Source organism: Parathielavia appendiculata (assembly GCF_033297405.1).
Source record: "Parathielavia appendiculata strain CBS 731.68 unplaced genomic scaffold N657scaffold_15, whole genome shotgun sequence".
NCBI lineage: Eukaryota > Fungi > Ascomycota > Sordariomycetes > Sordariales > Chaetomiaceae > Parathielavia > Parathielavia appendiculata.
In genome coordinates, this window is record NW_026944234.1 from 176,419 (window position 1) to 198,781 (window position 22,363).

Genomic DNA, 22,363 nt, shown 5'->3' on the forward strand with positions numbered 1-22,363 from the left:
GGTAACTATCACCACGTGATCACAGATTATGCGACTCCATCCGATTCGCATTGCCTTTCAAACACAACTCCAGCGACGGCAAACCGAAGCCCGCGCGATGCCATTGCCGCAATAACACAGCTGTCGCTCAAAGATGACCAACAAGAACCCCATCCGTCTGCCGCCTTTGCGCGTGCTGCGCGTCCGCCAGCCTAACCGCGCCGAGCCGAACCCGTGCCTGACCATAATGTCATCCGTTTTGGGTACGCCCTCGACTCCTGCATGACAAAGAGCTACAAATGTACCGGTAACTGATATCGCCTGTTTCTCGAACTTAACAGCTTGCTGGGCGTCCGCTGGCTACCAAGGCCGGGGCTGCACGACGGTTGAGCAGGCCCTGCGCGCATGCATGGATGCCCCGCCGGCGCCGGCCAAGGGCTCCAGAACCATCAACTACCACCTCGCTCGTTTCTCGAAGAGGTTGATCGCCCAGGGCAAGAAGAAATAAGCACGCCCGCTTGTGGTCGATGCCTACGACTGTACGAGGAACGAACCTGCGTCGAAAACGGTGATAGAGACCAGAAGGGACTGCCGGAACACGACAGAAGTTGAGGGGACTAGGGGATTAAATTCCTTGGAAGCAGGCTGTACCGCTGTCCAATTAAGCCACATGACGCATCGGTTGCAGTCCCCGTCATGTAACGGCATGGAGCAGCGCTGTACAATATCGTGTTAGAGAGAAGGGAGGCGTTAACTGGGAAATCTTTGGGGCATGTACTTACAATTGCATACGGATATCAGCAACGGGCGGACAAAGAAAACACACAAAAGATGACATTCGTCTACGACATGGGCGAGCCGAGTTGCCGAATCCAGGCCGGGGGCAGACAAGAGTCTCGCCTACCACTATTTGGCGGTTTGTATCAATGCTGGAGAATCTGGTCACGAAGAATCAAGGAACGACAAGTTAAGACAGGAATGCACCTAGGGTATTCGTCCTTATCTACAGGCAGCAAGAACATGCCTACAAGATGAAAGCAGGAAACAACATAAAAAATAGCAGCTCTCTCATAATCCGCTGCCGGCTGTCTACGCTCCCTCCATACTTCCAACCTCCGCCCTCTAATTTGCCCCATTTCCACCACCCTCAAAACGAACCCAAAATCAACCGCCAAAAGGGGGAGGCGAGAACAACAGAAACCTGTTCAACCCAGCCCAATCAAACCCCATCCCGCAGTTTCCCAAGATAAAAAGAGAGTGAGAGAAAAGAGAAAGGAAAAAAAGCGGCAATAAAAAACCATCTCCAAGCAAGAACCATTAAGACTAAAGAGCGGAATGTGAATGTTCCCGATAACACCCTCCAACCTGCCAGGAGTAAGCAAAAGTAGAAACGAAATGAGAACATATGTGCAGTCGCTGCTTTAATGTGTGGTCGTCATCAACATAATAGGAAAATTCATGCGGGTAAAGGGATATGGGATGTGTGATGAGCGGAAATAAGCTGGTTTTCGGACTTGGTGATAGCGGAGCTGTGATGCGGCTTGGTCAACGAGCGGCCGATCTGGCGAATGTTGGAATGAGCGGCGGGTAGAGAGCGACTGCGGGTATAGGGCATCCATCCGATTACTGGTTCTTCGTTGTTAAGAGCAAGGAGCAAAACGTCCCTCTAGCGCCGTGTAGTGACCAAGAAAAGTATGCAAACAGACTGAGCAGCTGCCGACGGGTATGCTTGAAGACATATGCCGATGTAAGAACCGAAAAGTGGAATATTGTCGCCTGGCGCCGTCTAGAAACGATGCATGACCTTCTTTCTGTTGCTTCTGTTTCCGTTTCCCGTATCCGAGGTCAGTTCAATTCGCCTACGCAGAACAGCTCAATCTCGCCGAGACCACCGGGCATAATGCTGTTAACTTCACGCCACTCCGAAATCGCGATCTGAATGTCATCGTCACCTTGGATCGTGACGAAGTCACCATCCTCGTCCCGGTAACGCAGCTTAAGGTCGCCTCTAGCGATGCTGCTGTTGGTTAGCCGGGCGAGCTTGACGTCAATGCGATCGACTAGGCTCTGGTAGGTGATGTTGTACTGTGCAACCAATGTGAAGTAGTTGCCCGCTTCGTAGTTGACTTTCACCTTGAGTTGGTTGGGCATGGCGATATCGGGAGTTTGTGGGATCATCGTGCGACCACCGGGAGCGCTTGTCCTGGACGGATCAACAGGCGCAAGCGGTGCTGGGCCGGGCGGCGGGGGACCAGGCGGGGGCAAATTGGTCACACTACTGGGTGTTCCTTGACGGGAGTACATCGGCTGGGTAGGAAACTGTGCCATGGTGCCCCCGTACTGCTTTGCACGTTGCGTCCCGGGGGAGTTCGTGTTGGTCCGCAAGGGGAGCTCATTGGCGGGGCTGCCGGTATTGCTACGCGGGATGTTGGAATCATGTCGTACATGGGTTGGATGGGCCGGGTGGTGCTGATGGAGGTGGGCCGGGATCCCGGGAACGGCGGGTATCGACTGTCCGTTGCGGGCGGGTTGCCCATTGATGTCCGGCGTGCTGTAGCTCCGGCTGCGTGACTGTTGCTGGGCCGACTGCACCGAATCGCGGGGCATTACAGGCATCGAAGGCCCTCGAGGGTTGCGCCCGTTTGTGCCAAACGCATTCGCGGGGGAGGACCCGTCTCGAGAGGGAGCCCTGGACGTGGCTGGAGCGGTGTACCGGTTGCTATCCTCCGGGTTGATAGGTGTGCCAGTTTTGGGAAACGGGTACCCTGTTGCACTGTAAATCCCGCTGGTCGTGCTAGTCCGGGTAGACGCCGGAGAATCGGTAACGGGAGAGAAATATGACTCCCCACCGCGGGGTAAAGGCGATACTTGGCCGGGAACTTGTGTATGCAGGCTCAAGTTTGCGGGCGGAGCCATTGGGAATCCGCGCGGAGGCGGTGCCCGAGCAAAACCCGCGAGAGAATGAGTGCTCTCATTTGTTGCCGAGCGTTGGCGGCCTAGGCTGCTGCTGGAGGCATTGCGCGGCATTGTGCCTGGCATGGCGACTGGAGCGTTATGATGAGAGGTAGCCGGAGGTGTCTCTGAGGGGCTTCCATTGGCCTCGTCATCATCCTCGTCCTCAGGGTCCTTATAGGGGTTCTGCAGGTCGCCAACGACGTTGCTGATCCAAGCAAAAGTCGGCGGTGCTTCATCCAGGCTCTGTTGGGGTTGGGGCGCGTTGGCCTTGCGCTGCTGATCAAGCCCAACCGCCCATTTCTTCATGGTCTCCTCGTTCTGGAACTTGATCATGAAGTTCTCCACGCCGGGATCGCCCTTCCACCAGATTTGAACCGTGTACGAGCCTACCAAGTCAGCCGCTGTCGCTGCAAGGGAGAGAGCACCGTGGTGGATTACCTGTCCTGGACATAGCCACGACATCCGTGACGTTGGTCATGAAAATCCGGCCCTTAAGCTGAAGCTTTGCATTCTTGTTGCGCACTTTTGGTCCCGTCGACCGTGTCTTGTCTTTCTTGTCTTTGCTCTTCCCAGGCACTACCTCCTTGCAGCACAACAGTATGCACTGGAAGAGGTAGATCTCATACTATGAGACTAAAGTCAGTGCATGGCGGTCGACGTGAACGCGGCAGACAGCTTACATCTTTCTCCTGGTCACCGTTGCCCGTGATGACAGTGTAAACACCATGCATGAGCAACTTCCCAAATTGGTCTACGCGGTGATTCTTCCAGTCTTCGACGCGGGAGATCAAGTCCTCAACTGCCTCATCCAAGAGGTCACGGTCCACAGCCTCGTTAGCCTTTTGCAGCACTCGCTCGGCGGCTTCAATGCCTGCACTAAGATCTGCCTTGGTCACTTCGTCTTCACTCTTTTTCAGAAGATCCTATGAGAGGTTAGCCACGCAGCTCGAATCATGGCGGATATCTGGGTGAACATACCTTGAGAAGGAGCGGATACTTGACAAGGCGCTGCATGGGTTTCAGAAGAAAGCCGTCAAGCGTGTTGATATCGCAGGCAACCGGGTGCCCGGCGGTTTGAATCTTGTCAAACACCTTGCTGGCGAGTTGGCCGGCCTTCCGCTGGTTCGCAATGAAGGGCTGATAACACATATTAAATGTCTCTTCGTATGCTACGAACGGACTACCCCACTCCTGTCTTGATGGTGGCATCGAGTTTGTTGTCTCCACCCGGATCAGGAACTTGCGCTGGCAATCCAGGATGGCGTTGATGTTGAGGAAGATGTTGTGGACGACGTCGCCTGGGATGATGCCATTTTGTTCCAACGTCTTCTTCAAATCATGCAAATTCTCGAGATCCTGGACGTATTTCCGCTCTGTGTCGACGAGCTCACGCACGATGTAGTCACGATAGCTCATTTGCGAGCCGGGCTGCATCGCATCGTCCTCCGGATATGGCTGGATCTGGAGCAGCAGGCCGCGTTGTTCGGCAAGATCGAGAACATGGTTGATAACCGAGGTAACCTAAACTGGAAGTCAGACCGCTGGCTAACCCGCATTGCGAGCACCGGACTACTCACCTTGACAAAGCCCGTTGTGTCGTTGCCTGTCAAGTCGGTAATGATGAAGACGTCGGAGGTCGGAAGCATCAGCTTGGACTTGCAGGCCTCGACGAACCTGAGGATGGCGATTTTGGACCGCTTCGCTTCGGACGCGCCTGGGGGTTCCTGGACCTGCAGAGGCGTATCCGGCTGCAGTACATTGTAAATGGCGAGGAGTGGGTATCCGGTACGCAGGAGTTTCCATAGCGATTCGACTGGGCCACCCTCGTCCGGGTCGGCCGCCATATGCTCAAGCTGCTCCATGTATCCTTCGAAGCCAGGCACCTTCGCCAACCTCTGCTTGAGGGAGACGCATATTTGGTATAACGACCGGGACGCATCGGCCCGCTGGTTGATGATATTGCTGGTAGCCACGACTTGGCCATTTGGCGGCACGGCAATGGTTGAGGCGGTGGATAGCGAGTTCACCGATGTGGAGGAGTTAGTGACGGGAAAAGTCGACGAGCCAGACAGCTGGCTCGCGCGCGACGTGCTGGCGGTGCTCATCCCGTTCAATCTATCAATGAGATCCATAGGTGGGCCCGTATTCATGCGAAGGAGGGGAGCATGGGCCATAACGCACTCCCCATTCGCACAACGACGGTGGGGAGGTCGACGAGACGGGAGGGGTGATGGAACCGTCGACTGATCGCTGGTGATATAGAGAATGCGCCTCAATCAAGCGCTGTAAAGAACGGAACAATGTGTCGTGTTGTAGTACAACCAGGTCGCTGATTTGATTCTGGCGACCGAGAGTTGACGAAATCGAGCACACGAGGGACGCGGAGGCGCCTTTCTCTACCTGCAGGCCTGAGGGCTTATCGGAGTCCACAGGTCCGAGGGCAAGCGCTCGGTGGCTGACGCTCACTCGTTGACGCCGAGCTGGTGCACGGAGCAGCCGCGTTCCGCCGTGATTCTGGTTATCGATGGCTGTCGAAATTGTAATCTTTGCTTGCAGCGCAGCGATTGACTTCTCTGGTTCCTGGCGGTTCGGTTCTTCGTTGCGTGCGACCTTCCCTCCCCTTGTAGGCTGTGGCTGAAAGTGGTCGCTCGGCGGCTTTGACTCGTCGATGTTTGTGGCTGGTGCCTTCGTCGCTGTTGCACGGTTTCGACTTGCGCAAACTTGCTAAGGATGGGCGGTCTCGAGTGCTGAATGTTCCCGCCTGACTCGAACTCGGGTCAAGGTGCTGAGATGTGGTCTGAAACGGAGGGTCGTGGCAAGTGACCGCTCTCGGAGCTGGTTGGTTGGCGGCAGAAGGTGCGCAGCTCGTTCTGACTTTGGGAGGCGCCTGGGCTGATGTGGGTTCGCGGTGAGCGGGACTCGGGGGCCCATCTACTGCACACACCAGGGGGGAAAGCAGCAGCCGGCGAATTGTGTTTAAGATATTGTTACAGGTACGGAGGTACCGGCTGTTCTCAGGGCGTCCAGTGGTAATGTTTCAAGATGCATATCACATTCATACTCACCTCGCCTTCCGTCCCTCTTCGGCTGTCCCGTTGTCTTCTGGAACGTAACACAGTGATTGAAAGTTCTCGATCATTCGGCCTGTCTGTACAGGCTGTGCAGTTTCTTCCGGGCCGTTGTATGACAATCTGCAATCTCTGTCCCTCGGACAGGTTGAAGAGCAAATCGGCTCACCGACTACTTACGGTTGGAAACAACCTGGAATACATCCGAGATGCCGAGTTCAAAGAAGCAAATGCAAGACGGAAGTGGGATGTGTTGAGAACTCGACATTCATGCTGCCGGGTGAGGTACTTGTTATGTACGCGACTTAAGTGTGCAGACGAAAGGGACACCCAAACCCGGGATATCGGATGCACCGCAGCCCATTTTGAAGCTGTGACCCGGAGTTGAGGAGTCCACCCATCCCGTATTCAATTGAACAATTGATCCCTGCCCTGATGAAGTCGTGGTGAGTGAGGCCTTGGAGCTGCTTTTCAGAAGCTCGTTGTCAACCTGATGAGGGGTGTGGAACAATGGGTCGGCCGCATCTCTGGCTGCCCCTCCAGGACAATCAAGCATAAGATTGCCATGGCCACCGGGCAGCTGGTTCCATGCCTGGAGAGAGCTAACCCGTTTGGTCACCGTCCTTGGGTCACCGTTCAGAAGCTCATCACAGACTCATTTTGGGGTGGATTCCTCCTTTCTGAGGGCGGCAGATGACTTTGATCTTGGCTGTCAACCAGCAGCAGCTCCTGGCCCGGGCCCCTTTTGGCGGTTACCTTCAGGTATCGGGTTGGCGATTCAAAGTCCCGACGAGTACGGAGGTAAGCTAGGTACAGTACCTGTACCTTAGTCTGGAGTCTCAGTCCGGGCGGCGGAATGTATTCCCACAGTAACTCGGCTGGGCCCACTTCGCCCACCTACCCGCCTCGCCCCGCCAACCCAGCCCAATCATGCCTGAGAGTTCCAACTTCCACACCCTTCGTGGAAGTTTGTCAGCCGCTGTTCGAAAGTTCACGGTGAGCAAGGCGCTGAGATTCCTAGCAGCAATCGATTCCAACCTCATCAATCCCAATAATCCATCTCGCCGTCCCAGATTGTGCCGCAGCCAGGTTGCTGGCCACCAAGGCACAAAATCTCGGCGTCACCACAATTGACTGGCGGACGCGGCACTGTTGTCACGACAATACCATCACCTATCCCGGTGTCGCATTGTGACACGGCGCCAGCGACAACATCCAACATCAATCGCCCCTACTTCACCTTCTCGAATGAATCGTCCTTGCTCTTCGCGAGTCACCACCTGCTTCTACGGCCCATCCCCGACACCGCCTTTCTCGTTTCCGAGTGCGCCGGAGTCAATGCACGTCGATTTCTGAGCACAGATTCGCGGCACCCGACAAGCGATGGCTGGTTTCACTCCTCAGCCCGACGAGGGTTACTCTGAACATCCCTTGACCGCTTTCTCCGCCCCGGTACCTTTCTCGCTCAAGTCGCGCGAGGACGCCCTCACGGCATTGGGTTCAAGCCGGTCACGCGATGAGTTTCCCCCATGGTTGATACAGCACCTATCTGGACTTTCCATCACTCGCAAGACCGGTAGGTTTTTGACGCCCTTCGCGTACGCAAGACTGTGCTAATAAGGGAACTCTGACCGTTGGCATGAACAGAGCTTGCCATGGCCCTTCTCCACGATCTCCCCACAAGCGTCATTTCCCAAATCGTCGGGAACCTCCACCCCCGCCTATACATCGATTTCGTGCGTTACCTACCTCCCGAAGTGTGCCTCAAAGTTCTAGAGTACCTTGACCCCGTCTCGCTCATCAACGTCGCACGATGCTGTCGGGCATGGTACGATCTCGCTTTGGACCGGAAGCTGTGGGAGCAGCTGTATTATCTCGAAGGATGGAAAGCATTGCCTGCCGAGATCGTCGCGGCGGAGCGGGAGATCAACAAACCGTCCTCCTCTGCGCATGGTGCGCTGCAACGGCCGCAATTCGGAGACAAGGGTCATGCGCACAAAAAGCGCGCGCTGTCGCTATCACCAACGCTAGGCGCCGATACAGACACGGTGATGGTCGATGCAGGGACCGGTGTCGGACAGGAACCGACGAACATGACGTTGGAGCAGATCAGCATCTTCGGCGGGCCACGCAACCCTGCTCCGAAGAGTGGTATGCCCCAGCAAATGGTCGATCTCGACACCCCGAACCCAATGACAAGGTCCACTTCTATGGGCAAAGCAATGAACAAGGGGAAAGGGAGAGCTTTGTCCCCGGGGCTAAGGGGGCCCACACCTACCAAGCCCTCGTTCTTGGAAACAGTGATGGACACACCACGTCTGCCTAAGTCGACGTTGTGGACTTGGGATGGATCGTCCACTCAATACAGAATCAACTGGAAGTATCTCTACACCATGAGGCGGCGGCTTGAATCAAACTGGGAGCGTGGGAAGTATGTCAATTTCCAGTTTCCGCATCCCGCCTACCCGGAGGAAGGTCACGGGGAGTGCGTCTACAGCCTCCAACACAATTCACAGTACCTCGTTAGTGGGAGCCGAGATCGGACGCTGAAGGTGTGGGATATGAAGTCGCGGCGGTGTCTTCGCACTCTGGCCAAACACCGAGGGTCCGTTCTCTGCTTGCAGTTCGATTCCAGCCCGGAAGAGGATTTGATCGTCTCAGGCAGCTCGGACTCGGATGTCATCATCTGGAGGTTTTCAACTGGAGAGCCGATCCAGATTCTCAAGAACGCGCACCGGGAATCGGTGCTTAATGTGAGGTTCGATCAGCGCATCCTGGTGACCTGCTCCAAAGACAAGACGATCAAGGTTTTCAACCGCAAGCCGCTTCGCCACGGCGACCTGGGATATCAAGAAGTGGATCCGGTACCGAGAAATGTGAAGGACTACGGCTACAACCTGCCCATGACGCCTGACGATTTTCCGGTGGTCCCGGCGTGGACCATGATCGGGTGCCTGGAGGGCCACGGTGCCGCCGTCAATGCTGTGCAGATCCACGACCGCGAGGTGGTGTCGGCTAGCGGAGATCGCTATATCAAGGTCTGGGACTGGCCAACCCAGGTGTGCACGCGGACGATTGTCGGTCATCACAAGGGCATTGCCTGCGTGCAGTATGACGGTCGTCGCATTGTCAGTGGCAGTAGTGATAACGAAATCAAGGTGTTTGACCGCCAGACCGGGCTGGAGGTTGCCACTCTCCGTGCCCATTCCAGCCTGGTACGCACCGTGCAGGCCGGCTTCGGGGATCTCCCCTACAGCGTCGAAGATGACGCTGCCGAGGCCAAGAAAGTGGATCAAGAGTACTTCAAGGCGGTTGAGATGGGCTTGATCGACGAGCGGGAGAGGCCGAGGTCGGGAAGGCGTCCCGCGAATGCTGGGTCTAGGCGACCAGAGGATATCTGTGCGTACGGAGCCAAGCTCCCCCCCGGAGGAGGAGGCGGCAAGTACGGGCGGATTGTCAGCGGGAGCTATGACGCCAGCATCATCATATGGCGGAGAGACAAGGAAGGCGTCTGGAAAGACCAACATCACTTCAAGCAGGAGACGGCCGCCGTTGCCGCCCTACAGCATGATCGCGCGCAGTCGTCTGTGCCCCTGCATCCCTCGGTGCAGAATCTTGTCAGTCGCGAAGCCCTCAGAGCGATGAGAACGGCGGCAAGCGGGCCTTTTGCTACAGCGCCTGTCGCCGCAGGAACCCCGACGACCGCGCCAGCCACAGCATCGCGTTTAGGAACGGCTAGTGCTTCCCCAGGTCCCTCAGCAATTGGGCAGACGCTGCCGCCACTTAGCACGCTTACCACGGATTTGGGCCAGGCGGACGCTGCGCCGGGAATGCCCCAGCAGCTCTGCCAGGTAATCGACAGCGTTGTGCAGGGCGGTCAGCATGCCCTAGCGCAAGCCCTCGCAGCTTACCCCCAAATCCTCAGCCATCGGAGCTACGTGGAGGCCTGCATCGACCGGCAGCAGAACCCGGTTCTCAGAAGCCAGCTTCGGCAGACGTACTCGAGCGCCCTTATGAGGGCGCAGTTCGAGCAAGCACGGCAAAGACGCGAGGCGCTACGAAATCAAGAGGATGCGGCATCGGGGTCTTCGACCGCCGGCCAGGCTTCGATGGAGGGGATTGCTGGCAGCCAACCGACCCCGGCCCAGCTGGCAGCCGCCTCTGCAAACCAGGCACACGCGCAAGCCCCTCCCCAAGGGGCATCCATGCATCAGGTACCCCATCCTGTTCCTGCTGTTGTTCCCGCTGCTGCTGCTTCTGCTGCTGGTGGTTTTACTGTTCCTGCTTCCGTTGCTGGGCCCGCCGTTGCCGGGTCCGGGGCTGACCATGGTCTGAACCCTCCTCCTGTCCCGCCCCCGCCTTCGCCCTTAGGTCAGCCGCAAGCGCAAGCGCAGGCGCAGCAGCAACCGCACATTGCCCAGGCGCCTGCACAATTCGAGGTCGTTGACCCAGCTAACCCTGCCCGGGTGTTCAAGCTGCAATATGACGCGCGACGCATCATCTGCTGTAGTCAGAGGAGTGTGATTGTCGGGTGGGACTTTTGCAACGGAGACCCGGAGCTGGAGGAGGCCAGTCGGTTTTTTGGGTCCGTGGATTAACGGGTTGGAAGGCGTTGGAACGAAGGGAGATGGTTAGGATGCATGATTCTTGGATTCTCGGGTCTCAGGCATGAAGGGTTTTTGATAATTGACGATGGGATGGAGACGCGCCGTACATAGCGTCAGGGGGTCAGCGAAACTGTACATTTAACTGTAATGACAATGCTAGAAGCGCAATCACCATGAAGTACCGTTGCAAGATCAGATTGCTCTCGCCGAATACGCTGCCGCTAACCAACCAACAAACTCCCAACACTTCCACACAGTTGAACCGTGCTCGTTTCCGCCTCCTGATCAGCTTTTCCCTTAGCCAGCAGCCTCCTTCACCTTCCCAGCCACCGATGGTGGCTCGTCAATAAACTCAGGCACCTCATCCTGCAGAAAACTTGGCAACCCCCCCTCCATCGTGCCGCCCGCCATCTCCCTCTCCAGCTCAACCTCCTCCCCGAGCGCCTCCAACTCAGCATCGAGCTCGGCCTCGTCCACATCCTCGGGTATATCATAGCTCCGAGCAAGGCTCTCCTGGATCTCGTTCCCTATATCCAGCAAGTCGGCCATCTCGTCCTGCATGCGCTCGATCTTGTCTATGTCGACCTTGCCGTACTCCTTGCGCAGCGCCTTGTTGGTGCTCTTGAGCGCGTCAATGGTTACCATGGTGTTCTTGAGGTTGTCCTGCATCGCCTGCGCCTGCTCCATGTTCCACACCTGCGACTGCAGCTGGTCGCGCTGCGCCTCGTACCGCTTGCGCTCGCGCAGGACCTTGGCGGCTTTTTGCTTGAGCGCGGACTTCCCGGGCCCCTCGCGCATCTTGGAGAGCTTGGATTGGTAGCCTTGCAGCTCGGCGTTGATGGAGGCCAACTTGACGTCGATGGAGGAGATGTGCGCCTCGATGTTGGAGATGGCTGAGTTGAGGGTTGGTTTGGGCGCTTTGGGGGCGCTGCTGCCGAAGAGGCGGTTCATTTTGGCGCTTTCTTCTTTCCCTTTCTTTACTTTTGTTTGTTGCGACAGCTGCTACAGATCTGGTGAGATATCGAATACTTCAAGGCTTGGGAATGTGTTGAGGTGTCTACTTTCTGCCTTGTGGATCACAGCTGCGACGACGAAGCGGCAGGCCAGAACAGGGCCACGAAGACAACGAGGGTTGGTGGGGCTCTGCTCTCCGCACAGACCACTTGCCGAATACTGATGGGAGGATCATGACCCACCTTACAGAGTACCGGCAGCCCCCTCGTTCCCCCCCCAAAAAGAGCAGGGCCAAGAACCAGGGCTAGGCAGTTCTCCGCTCCGGACTCCGAGTTTGTCATCTTCTTTGTGTCTTGCTCCATAAACAGGCGGCAGATGATGACAAAGTCCTCCCTGCAATTGACTAAAGCATGTTTCTCCTGCGAGCGATGGTTGGAAATCGCATGCGTCAAGTTTGTATCGTCCCATGTAGCTTGTTCTCGGCTGGTCGATTGCATTGGAAACCATCCAGGGATCGCATGCCTTGAATCCGCTTCTGTCGTCATCAAAAATGGATTCTGTAAGTCGGGTCGGTGAGTACTTAGTGAAGGCTGTTTCCAGGCTTCAGCTGTTCGTTTTAGGCACTCAACTCGGCATCAATCAAACACACATCCAACACAACATCCTCACTCACTCACACACGCACAACCGTCCCCATGGCTCCCCAAAACATTCTCGTCGTCGGCGCAACCGGCCAGCAAGGCGGCGCCGTCATCAATGCTCTCCTCGACCTCCCTGAAGCCTCATCGCGCTTCCACATTCTCGCCTTGACCCGCAATGCGCAATCTGACCGCGCCAAAGCTCTGGCCTCGGCCCACCAGGGCGTTGTCGAGCTGGTCGAAGGAGACAACACCAACCCGCAGCCCATCTTCGCCTCCCAGCCCAAAGGCTCCATCGCCAGTCTCTTCGTCGTCACCACGCTGGGCAAGATCAATGAGGAAGAGCAAGCCATCCCGCTCATTGACGCGGCCGTCGAGCACGGCGTCAAGCACATCGTCTTCACCTCAGTCGACCGCGGCGGCGACAAGAGCTGGACCAACCCGACCGACATCCGGCACTTCCGCTCCAAGCACAACATCGAGCTCCACTTGCGCAACAAGGCCGACAAGGAACCCGGGCAGTTCACCTGGACCATCCTGCGCCCCGTCGGCTTCTTCGACAACATGAACCCGGGCATGCTCGGCTCCGTCTTCACCGCCATGTGGGCGGCCGCGCTGAGCCCGAACACCAAGCTGCAGCTTGTCGGCGTGAGAGACATCGGCATCTTCGCCGCCAAGGCGCTGAGTGAACCCGCCAAGTGGTCGGGCAGGGCGTTCGCGCTGGCCGGTGACGAGCTCACGCTCGCGGAGGCGAGGGAGAAGTTTGAGAGGGTCGTAGGAAAGCCGCTGCCGCAGGCTTGGACCATTGTCGGCAGGGCTGCGATGTGGGGGATGAAGGAGCTCGGGGACATGTTTGCTTGGTTTGAGAACGAGGGATACGGAGCTGATATAGCGGCCTGCAAGAGGGAGGTTCCTTCGATGCAGGACCTCGAGGCATGGCTGAGGGAGAGCAGCAAATGGATGAAGGAATAAGCCTTTGCGTTCCCTACTTCTTGTGGGGTTTTCCCGCTTTTGTTTACTGTTCTCTCTAGTAATGTTAATCTTACCGTTCTTACTGCTCAAACTCAGAGATGCTGCTTGCCCTGCTGTATTAGGCACTTCCTGCGAACTCGCCGTTTGGATCTCCGGTCCTTCTGTAAGACCAAAGTGTAGCTTGGACACAAAGAGCCGGTTCATTGTTCTAAATGTTGCGGTTGAAAGTGGTGTCAGCCGGCTTCATCACAGCATTCCCGCTTTGTGTGTGAGTTCAGGGTCTGGTCGCAGTCATGTGTATGGCGACATTCGGGATCAGAGAAGGAGGTACAGTTTGAGCCAAGGATGACTGCTGATCTAAGTCGAAAATCTCGACCAATAATCATGGTAGCAAGCAGCCTTGGTGATAGCTGACTTTTGGACTTTCGCATCCGCTCAGTTTCTCTATCAGAAATCTGACTCTCAATCCGTGATAATGGACTCCTAAAATCTAATCTACATGATGGCATGCTTGTGCCTGGTGCTGTGCCTATGCTGCGCCGCGGTTGCGGGTTGGCGGCACAACGGCCGCTAGGATCCATCGAGGAGCATGCAGGGGGCTCCAGGCAGAACGTAAAACATGTTACAGCCCACACGACCTCATATAGGGTCCCGATTCAGTGCCGCAATGTGGGAAGAGTGAGCCAAAATCAATCCCAGAAATAGTAATACCACCAACTACGTCTTTGTCCTCCAACGAGACGTCTCACCACCACCACTCTGGTACCAACCGGAGCCGGGGCCGATTGCGAGCTGCGCCGTCAGAGATGCGATAACGGCTGAGCATCTGAACAATATAATAATGATGGAAGCAACAGGCCGAAAGGCCTGCACATCTAAATGGGACAGCATGTCTAGGCCGACGAATCCCTTATTGTTAACCGATCCATCACCACCACCCTTGACGCATCCCCAGTCTGATGGAATAGCCAAATTAGCTTGACTGAAGACTTCAGGCGCTTTGACATATTAACGGGCAAACACGATGGCGCCAAACACCCGGCCACCAAGTCTTCCCTTGATTCCACACTTCGCTCTGGAACTGGAGGAAAAGGCGCAGCTCCTCCCAGAACTGGACGAAATCCTCAGCTCGACAGGCGAATCCAGCGCAACACTCGACGAGGAGGACTATTACCGGCCCTCACACTCTCACAGCGCCCGCATCCATAACTCAATCCACCACCGCCGGGTCTTCCTCCCATCCCGGTTCCCCTCGGTCAGCAGCAATGCCCACACGACGGCCTACACCACCCTGCCGCTATCCCCCCGGCGATACGACCTCGTCTGTCAGCCACAGCCCTTGTACGTCCTCCTCCCTCCCTGTTTACCTTCTTCCAATCCAAGTTTTATGGAAAGTATTAACCCCGAGATAGGCAACTCCCCCCAGCCCAAAAAACCGTGCTCGAGTCCTGGACAATAACCTACCACCACCCGACGCCGCGCACCCAGCTGCACCTCCGTGCCCTCGGCATCACCCTCTTCCGCCACTTCGACCGCGAGGAGGGCTCCATCCTGTCCGTCGTGCCCAACACGCACTTCTCGCAGGACGAGCTCGCCGCGACGGTGGCCATGCACAAGGCGGCCGTCGTCGCGCATGTGCAGGAGCCGGGACGCGGGGTGATGGGGCTGGGAAGAGCGGAGGGAAAGGCGAGGAGGTTTTGCAAGCCGCGGACTGAGGGTGGTAATAACAAAGCTGATGGCGGGAGCAGGAGTGGTGGTGGTGTTGGCGGCGGCGGGTGGGTGAATACGCTGTATGCTGCGGATCTGGAGAAGCGGGTCCGGAAGCTGGACTGGAAGGTACAGGATGAGATTTATGAGCTGTTGAGTGACCGCATGCAGAGCAGCAGCAATGCGTTTAGGCGGCGGGATTGGCGGGTGGTGGTGTTGACGGAGGTGCCTGGAGGTGAGCTGACGGACTCGCCGACTGCGTTTGAAGCATTCGAAAAGGGGAGGGGGTGTTTCCGCTGGGCGGGCATCAGGAGCTTGAGGCTGCGGATGAAGCCGGCGCCTGACATGCCCATTACTGAGTACAGGCTCGTGTTGCGAGGGACCGAGACGAGGACGAATGACCAGGGCTGGGGTTACTTTAACCGGTACAGTAAACCATGGAGGGAAGCAGACGAGAAAGAGGTTGGGGACAGAAGGCGGTGGTCGAGCGTTACGGGTCGGAGTGACAAGCATGTTGACTTTTGAGCGGACACATGCGTGTTTGGAGTCTGGACGGCGATTTCCTGTCTATCCCTGAGTTTACTAGATTCACGGTCAATGTTTCATGTAGAGCGCTTCGACCGACCCCATCCCTTTCCACCCCTACTTGGATGCCTGCCACGCCGGGAGAAGCTCCCCATATACTGTCCTCTCCAGCTCGTCGTACATCTTAAGCACAGTCGGGTCGCCATACGGGGCAGCATTGACAAACAGGGCTGCGCCAATGCCTGTCTCAGGATCGATCCACTAAACACACGTCAGCAACCGCTCACTATCAAAGCACCACAGCACAGCGGCTCACCCATCGCGCATTGCCAGCCCCTGACCACATCACGCTGCCCTTCCTCCGCTTTCCTTCCACATCGGCTGTGTTCAAGAGGCCCCCGATGCCAAAATCGACCGGCGAGCCCTGCGGCAACTCGGCGCCCGACCCATACGCCCAGATAATCGCCCTTAACCAATCCCTTTGCTTCTCCACCAACTGTGGGCTAAACATCTCCCTCACCAGTTCACCCCCCACCACGCCACTCTCCTCCCCGGCTAACGCACCCAACAGCATCTGCATAACCTTCCCATAGTCCACCGCACTCGAGTACAGCCCCCCACCACCACTCTCACAAGGCGGCTCCGCGGGGAACGGCACTGTCCCCTCCCTCCACTCCCCGGACTCGGCATCCCTCTCCGCAACAGGCACATACCTCTCCTCCCTATCCTTACCACCCTCCGGAAGCAGCCTATTCACAAAGAACCCCGTATCCCTGACCCCCAACGGCCTAAACAAAAACTCCTCCATATACTCCCCGAGCCTCTTCCCCGTCAACCTCTCGAGCACCAGCCCGGCCCAGTCCGGACCAGACCCATAATACCACCCGTCCCCGGGCGCAAACTTGAGCGGCGTTGTCCACCCTTCGAGGGTACAGCTTAAGCTGTTCTGGTCTGCCTTGCGCCCGACATACTTCGACCAGCGGATCAGGTCCGGGTCGGCAATATCGACGCCGAAACCCGAGGTGTGGGTGAGCAAGTGGCGGAGAGTGATGGGGCGGGTATTGGGGACTAGGATGGGTTCACCCTCCCCGCCATCGGATTCAGGGGCCTTGAAGCCCGTGATGATTTGCAGGTTGGCGAGTTCGGGGACGAGAGGGCGGAGGTCGGTGTCGAGGGTTACGAGGTCCGGGCGGTGCTCGACGAGGTGCATGATGGTGGTTGCTGTGAGGAGCTTGGTCATGGAGGCGATCCAGGTGATGGAGGAGGGTGTGAAGTGAGGGGAGTCGGATGAGAGGCGGGTGCGGCCTGCGCTGCCCCGGTAGATGGGTCCTGAGGCCGCGGAGTTAGTAAAGGGGGTTGCTTGGTTGGGTGCTCCGGGGGGGTTCGAGGGGTTGAGGACGCACCATCTTTGTTGACGACAACAAAGGCCGCGCCAGGCAGCTTGTCCTTGGTTGCGGTGCCTTCGGCGACGTAGTTGTTGAGGATGCTGTTCAGCTTCTCCGCCATGGCGAGGGGTAGCTCCTTGCGGTTGGTTGTCCCGGTACGTGGCTTCGAATGGACGATCGCGGTATAACGAAGAGAAGCTTCAGAGATTGACAAGATGCTGGGACGCGAGGGATGAAGCGAGTTGTTTGCTGGTACAAATGCCTCGGATTCCGTAGACGCTGATATATCCAATGACGATCAACGTGGAAGTCTTGAAGTTTCCATGCCCCGCCGAAGCAGATGCACGACATCTTGGCCTCCATTCCTCTTACAGCAACTGAGTCTGCAGTCATTCACAGTTGCAGATTGAGTCACGCCGGCCGTGCCCCAAACGAGCCAATCAGGAACATTACATAGGAAAGGAGGGATATTTACAATCCCCGAACCGGGTGGCCGACTCGCCAGCCACCTCTGCGGGTATGGATATCGCATCAAGTCCGGCCCGATGCTACAACACGCCGGTGGGATCAGGTTGCATCGAGCACGGAGCCGCATTGTGTGAGTCAAGGGACGGAACGGACCCTTCCCTTCTTTGGCTGAAGCTCCTGCAGCCCTCGACAACTTCCTGGATGATCTCGGTCTGCTTTCCCGAGACCCGAGGAGGCCAAGTCCTGACCCAGGACACTGGGTAAGCAATCGAGGAACTGTAAGCAACATGGGGGGGGACCAAGGCGATCCCACATCCTGTCACCGAAGGCCCCGACAACCAATGCAAGCAGGAAGGCTGACTCGTCAAACAGTCGAAACTAGTCGAGCGTGAGGATCCCCTCGAGCTGAGACGTGACCGTCTTGTCCAGCATCTGGAGCATGTCGATGGGCGAGAACTGGGAGAGCTTTGCCTTGCGCTCCTTCTCCAATTCAGTCTTCCTGGTTTTCGTCAAGCCATTCTCACGCTTGACAAGAGTCACATCACCATTACCGTGACCGTCTTGAGCGTCACTCTCGGAGGGATCCATGAGGGCACGTAGTCTGTCAACCCCTCGCTCGCTGTGTTTGATCTGCGAGAGTTGTGCCCTGAGCTGTTCGAGGTACTTACGATGGTGACGGGTTTGTCGTCAAACGCGTATCGCCGGTAAAGAGTCCCCGCACGGCAATCTTTGGGATGGACTTCTTATCGCTGTCCATCCCCTCTGCCCTCTTTTCTTTGACAGTCTCATCGCCGGTTGAGGCGGCAAAATTGTGGATGATGGCAACTGATCCCTGCGAGGGCTGCAACCCGCGCCTGAACCGGCAGTCTTCGGCGCATGTATCGACATACCTGTCAATTTCAACCCATCATGGGAGGCTCGGACCCACCGCGAGGGCTTCGCGATACAGGTGTGCTGCTGCGTCAACGATGGAACTGAGCGCAACGAACTCCAGTCACAGTTCGCTGTAGACGAGACGTGCGCGGAGGTCGAGCAGCCCGGCGCAGACAGGCTCGTGCTTGAGCAGAAAGATGGCGCCGGGTCCTCCTGAATGCCGACCTGGCGGAAGCGAGCTTTCTTATCCTCCCACATGAAGTTTTCAGCCATGAAGTGCTTGGCCTCCCAGAGGCGGCCGAGCCAGATTCGCTTGAAGTCGTAATCCTTGCAATATTTGCTGCGATTGTGGTTCTCCAAGGCTTGTTTGAGCTTGCCGGCAGTGGCCTGCAGGTCGTGAATGGCTGGTCATGGTCGGTTTCCATGATATTGCGGATGACCACCCAGAGGTGGAGAGAAAAGATTAGGGCCGAGTCATGATCCTTCCTCCTTAGGAACGCCTGAAAATCCGACAAGAGGTGGCATTCGGAGGGCAACACGGGCGACTCCTGCCGGTTGTGCCTCAAGACCTTCAGGTGAGCACTTTCGAGGACAATCTGGTTGGTTGCACTGGACTGGAACGTCTTCTAGTCTTCCGGTGTGTTGGCGCCATAGACAGTAGTAGGCTTGCGCTGGGACGGGGCGAGCATGGGCGTCTTTCCCTGGATGATCATCATCAGCACATGCTCCAGTTCAAAGTAAGACGGGAGGGCCAGCCAATCGGCCTCGTCCTCCCAGATCCGCTCATCTGCCTCTTTTTTGTCAGATTGGTCGTAGGAGTCGTAGTCGATATGATCGATGCCATAGTGGTAAAAGAGCACGCTCATCATGAAGTCGTACCGTGCCAAGCTCGGGCTGTTGGGCCTCAGCTCCTTGGCAATATCGTACCCGAGCTGGTGGAAGAGCTTGAAGGCGTTGGTAACGACTGCTAGCGTGACCAGCGGCACGGGCCGGTCGTACCAATAATCGCGCCAGAGCTCAGCCACATGGTTCCGGATGGTGTTGAAGTCCTCGAAGAAGCAATGGACCATCATGTAGAGATCGAGCTCGTCCTCCTCGTCATCATCCTCGCCGGGCAACCCAAAGCGGAACTTGTCTATCCAAGGTATGCCGCCGCTAGTCTTGGCAACTGCTCTTTCGGCTCGTCTTTGGGGCTTCTTGGGTTTGACTGTCTTCTTTCCTCCCTTCCTTCTCCCAGCTTTCTGGTGTGCCTTGGCGTCGTCGTCCGGCGGGAGGTCTGTTTCGAGTTCTCGGTCGGGGGTGTCGTCAGCGGCGTCCGGGGCGGTTTCAACCTCGAGATAGGCGAACAGATTTCTCAAGTCGGCCGTAGTGACGCGGGACCCGTCCTTTGGCTCATCCGTGCGCTCCCTGGTTTTCCCACGCTTGACGAGAATTTTCAGTCTGGCCAGGACCCGCTCGAGGACGTTGACGGGTTGGGCGTGGTTGGCATTGCTCTGCTCGAGTTTCTCGTCCTTGGAGTGGTTGGCGGCGCTGGTAAAGAAACGGAAACTCTTCTTCCGCAGATTGACGACGTCGTGGAGGATGTTGATGGCGGAATCGGGCACGTCTTCGGGGTTCGCGTTGTCGGCGATGCGGTGGGCAGACACCTCGAGCTGGGTCCAATCGACGAACTTGTCGGATGCTGCGCCCGCACACGGGTCGATTGCGGCCTTTTTCTTTTCGCGGCGCGACTGCTGCGGTGCAACAACGGGAGCGTTGCTTGCTTGTGTCTCAGGCTCATTCTTTCGCGTCGTCAGCTTCTCGGCTGTCTGCTTCAGCCAGCTCATGAACTTTGCCTGGCCCAGTCTGTACCGGCGCCATGTTCACATGCCATTGAGCTTTCCGGAGCTTTCCATCTTAAGCCGTCTTCATCTACTACCGCATCCAGAGCGACAGTATTCAGGACGACTGATATCAGAATGATACGACTAGACGGAGATTGAGCTTTCGTGTCCAGTCGCGAGAAGACGCGCTGAGCGCGGAGCTTCGTGCGCGGCCCGGTGGGGTTGAATCCCACCAAATGCGGCCCCAGAAGCTCTCGAAACTCTGGGACCATCGGGCCGAGCCGCCAACCTCCATTCTTGTCTCATGATGCCTACCTGAGAAAAGCTGCACATTTGGAGAGGTGGGTGTGTGATAATGGGCGAGGCGTCATCAATCGATTCCATTCGAGTTCTGCGATTCCCGTACTCGCGTTAAATTAACTGAACCCCTCCTCAGCCCTCCGTCAGGCCGACAACATTTACTGTGCGGGATGCTCGAGTAGCAACCGGGCTGCCCATACGTGGGGTTCACTGCCAGTCCGCCGGATTAGAACTGCTGCATTTGCCATCTCGGTCGTCCGAAAGTGGCCCAGCTTCGACAATTAAACTAGGGCTTCCCGAGGGTTGGCGTACATGGGACCTCGCCGCTGGCAACAGCGACGTCCCGTCATAAACTCAAATCTGAGAGAAGTGATCAGTCACCTCGTAGTCTACCCCTTGGTCTATCCGCCGAGCGAACTCGATTACGGGAGAAAGCGGTCTCGTCTTTCTACTGTCCCAAACGACCATCGGCCATCATCAGTCAACCAAGGTTCATAGAACCATTACCGCTGTCAACTCGGCATGGGCTGTCTGTTCACTGACTCTAGCCGTCGTTGCTGCCGGAACGGTGCACTGCAGCGAGTCAAGAGGCCTGAGTCAAGCTTGGGTCTGGTCCGCCTTCTAGATATAGAATCCGGAGTGCCGGTGGCCACCCCCGAAACTTTTCGGGGATGCAGAGGCTTAACATCATCCTTGGTGCTTGACATGGCCTCCGTCCTGCGAATCGGCGCGCTCCCGGAATCGAGATCCGGGCAGATCACGAACCGGAACATGCTGCCAACAGCTCCTCAGCTAGCCCCGTTGCCCGCCTTGCCGAGCTTCCGCAGCCGCGACGGACACTTTGAACCCAAAATTGTTCAGGGTATGTCAGTAACAGCTAATAGGACAGCTCTCCCTGCATCTTCGCGCATGTGATGGACGCGCCTGATGTTTTGGGCCTAAGGGTCTATAGTTTCGCTTATCACGCACTGAGCATCTCGGCAAGGCCTTGTCCCTTCAGCCAGACGCTCTCCATCGTCAGTATTATCGAGTTGGTGGGCTGCTTTCGCATGCCAGTGTACGTTTGGACTGTACTGTACGGGATACCACCCAAAAAAACAGGTTTCTCTGCCGTACACCCGCAAATCGACGCGCGACACGAACCCCATCTGATGCAAGTGCGTCTCTTCAAGATCTCTCGCATCGACACGTTGCTGCTAGTCATGAGGAGGGGTGTTGTTGCCCAGACGCCCGGGTACGGCTCTCGTCTCGTTTGCAAGCCAAGGATTCCCCCACAGTGCTGCATGTAGACGAAAGGGGAAGTGGGAAACGATGAGGCTTACACCAAAACGGAGCAGCGCGAGAGAACGTCTTATGAAAGAGAGTCTAGGTCCGTTTGCGGCGCTTGTATCTTTGAGATGCTGCGTCTGTACCCTTCACTGACGGCGGGCAGCGCTGCATCCACCGTATGCCGTCGTCTACACCTTCGGAAGCTGCACCATTCCAATCCCCTCCAGAGCCATAGGAATAGAGCCAACACATAGGGATAGACTGTTGCATCCGACCAGGTCGTCCCAACTTTCCAAATGCCAACAGCAACCGGGCCGAGATGGCTTGGGTTGTTCCCAGTAAGCTCGGCATGCAGTGTAGGCGATAGTCCGAACCTGACAGTGCTTCAAGGGAGGAAGGAATACATGGTGTAAGCGATTCATGTGTGTTTCCCAAATGTGCCCAGACCTCGACTTACAGGAGCTTCTGACGCACCATTGTGCAATTGGCCCGACTCCATCCTTGGGCCTCAACGATCAGGTAAGGTGCTCGACACAAGTCTGATGGAGCCTCAACTTGATCATCTTCTGTTCCGAAAGTTGCTTCTACCTGTCAAAGGATGCCCAGGGCTACGATAAGCCAACAGCACCATCCAAAGCAGACGAACCAACCAGGGCAAGCTGGAAACCATCAATGGCGGCTCATCTGCTTGGAACACAGTGTATTTCGTACCGAAGCTGGAATAAGGTTAGGTTCCCATGATATTCAGCAAACCCTCATCGGCGACCTTGTCCCCGTAGTCACATGAACTTTGCGCCATGCGGCCGAAGATGGGAATGGTCGTACAGGCGACTTGGCCCG

General features: G+C 56.7%; 8 protein-coding genes across 8 annotated transcripts; 4 read left to right on the forward strand and 4 right to left on the reverse strand.

Moving 5' to 3' along the window:
- Positions 1-133: 133 nt before the first annotated feature.
- Positions 134-487, forward strand: N657DRAFT_579298 (mitochondrial ribosomal protein 10; the record flags this gene model as incomplete). Its single annotated transcript, XM_062789374.1, has 2 exons — positions 134-242; positions 321-487. The coding sequence occupies 2 exons, from the start codon at positions 134-136 to the stop codon at positions 485-487; spliced, it is 276 nt and encodes a 91-aa protein (XP_062644411.1).
- A 1,337-nt stretch (positions 488-1,824) lies between these two features.
- On the reverse strand, positions 1,825-5,108 carry N657DRAFT_658303 (uncharacterized protein; the record flags this gene model as incomplete). The annotated part of the gene is made up of 5 exons (XM_062794883.1): positions 1,825-3,320; positions 3,373-3,559; positions 3,615-3,857; positions 3,913-4,455; positions 4,512-5,108. The coding sequence occupies 5 exons, from the start codon at positions 5,106-5,108 to the stop codon at positions 1,825-1,827; spliced, it is 3,066 nt and encodes a 1,021-aa protein (XP_062644412.1).
- A 2,113-nt stretch (positions 5,109-7,221) lies between these two features.
- N657DRAFT_150753 (WD40 repeat-like protein) lies at positions 7,222-10,753 on the forward strand. The gene is made up of 2 exons (XM_062785970.1): positions 7,222-7,578; positions 7,650-10,753. Exons 1-2 carry the CDS (start codon positions 7,386-7,388, stop codon positions 10,598-10,600), a joined length of 3,144 nt encoding a protein of 1,047 aa, XP_062644413.1. The 5' UTR covers positions 7,222-7,385; the 3' UTR covers positions 10,601-10,753.
- Positions 10,636-11,605, reverse strand: N657DRAFT_648809 (uncharacterized protein). Its single transcript, XM_062793589.1, has one exon. It carries the CDS (start codon positions 11,558-11,560, stop codon positions 10,907-10,909), a length of 654 nt encoding a protein of 217 aa, XP_062644414.1. The 5' UTR covers positions 11,561-11,605; the 3' UTR covers positions 10,636-10,906.
- Positions 11,606-11,904: 299 nt separating this feature from the next.
- On the forward strand, positions 11,905-13,339 carry N657DRAFT_648810 (NAD(P)-binding protein). The gene has a single exon (XM_062793590.1). The coding sequence runs from the start codon at positions 12,259-12,261 to the stop codon at positions 13,171-13,173; it is 915 nt and encodes a 304-aa protein (XP_062644415.1). The 5' UTR covers positions 11,905-12,258; the 3' UTR covers positions 13,174-13,339.
- A 528-nt stretch (positions 13,340-13,867) lies between these two features.
- N657DRAFT_648811 (uncharacterized protein) lies at positions 13,868-15,518 on the forward strand. Its single transcript, XM_062793591.1, has 2 exons — positions 13,868-14,514; positions 14,586-15,518. The coding sequence occupies exons 1-2, from the start codon at positions 14,198-14,200 to the stop codon at positions 15,403-15,405; spliced, it is 1,137 nt and encodes a 378-aa protein (XP_062644416.1). The 5' UTR covers positions 13,868-14,197; the 3' UTR covers positions 15,406-15,518.
- Positions 15,519-15,522: 4 nt separating this feature from the next.
- On the reverse strand, positions 15,523-16,911 carry N657DRAFT_579437 (beta-lactamase/transpeptidase-like protein; the record flags this gene model as incomplete). Its single annotated transcript, XM_062789388.1, has 3 exons — positions 15,523-15,666; positions 15,722-16,734; positions 16,809-16,911. 3 exons carry the CDS (start codon positions 16,909-16,911, stop codon positions 15,523-15,525), a joined length of 1,260 nt encoding a protein of 419 aa, XP_062644417.1.
- Positions 16,912-17,393: 482 nt separating this feature from the next.
- On the reverse strand, positions 17,394-21,027 carry N657DRAFT_658309 (uncharacterized protein; the record flags this gene model as incomplete). The annotated part of the gene is made up of 8 exons (XM_062794884.1): positions 17,394-17,636; positions 17,676-17,909; positions 17,980-18,148; positions 18,257-18,315; positions 18,357-18,518; positions 18,572-18,757; positions 18,788-19,976; positions 20,798-21,027. The coding sequence occupies 8 exons, from the start codon at positions 21,025-21,027 to the stop codon at positions 17,394-17,396; spliced, it is 2,472 nt and encodes an 823-aa protein (XP_062644418.1).
- Between the last annotated feature and the right edge of the window lie 1,336 nt (positions 21,028-22,363).

Excerpts from the sequence above, each read along its gene's own strand:
- N657DRAFT_150753 (XM_062785970.1), top strand. The coding sequence starts at position 7,386 with ATGGCTGGTTTCACTCCTCAGCCCGACGAGGGTTACTCTGAACATCCC. Across the intron at positions 7,579-7,649 it reads TTCCATCACTCGCAAGACCG|AGCTTGCCATGGCCCTTCTC; the intron begins GTAGGTTTTTGA and ends TGGCATGAACAG.
- N657DRAFT_648810 (XM_062793590.1), top strand. The coding sequence starts at position 12,259 with ATGGCTCCCCAAAACATTCTCGTCGTCGGCGCAACCGGCCAGCAAGGC.
- N657DRAFT_648809 (XM_062793589.1), bottom strand. The coding sequence starts at position 11,560 with ATGAACCGCCTCTTCGGCAGCAGCGCCCCCAAAGCGCCCAAACCAACC.
- N657DRAFT_648811 (XM_062793591.1), top strand. The coding sequence starts at position 14,198 with ATGGCGCCAAACACCCGGCCACCAAGTCTTCCCTTGATTCCACACTTC. Across the intron at positions 14,515-14,585 it reads GTCTGTCAGCCACAGCCCTT|GCAACTCCCCCCAGCCCAAA; the intron begins GTACGTCCTCCT and ends ACCCCGAGATAG.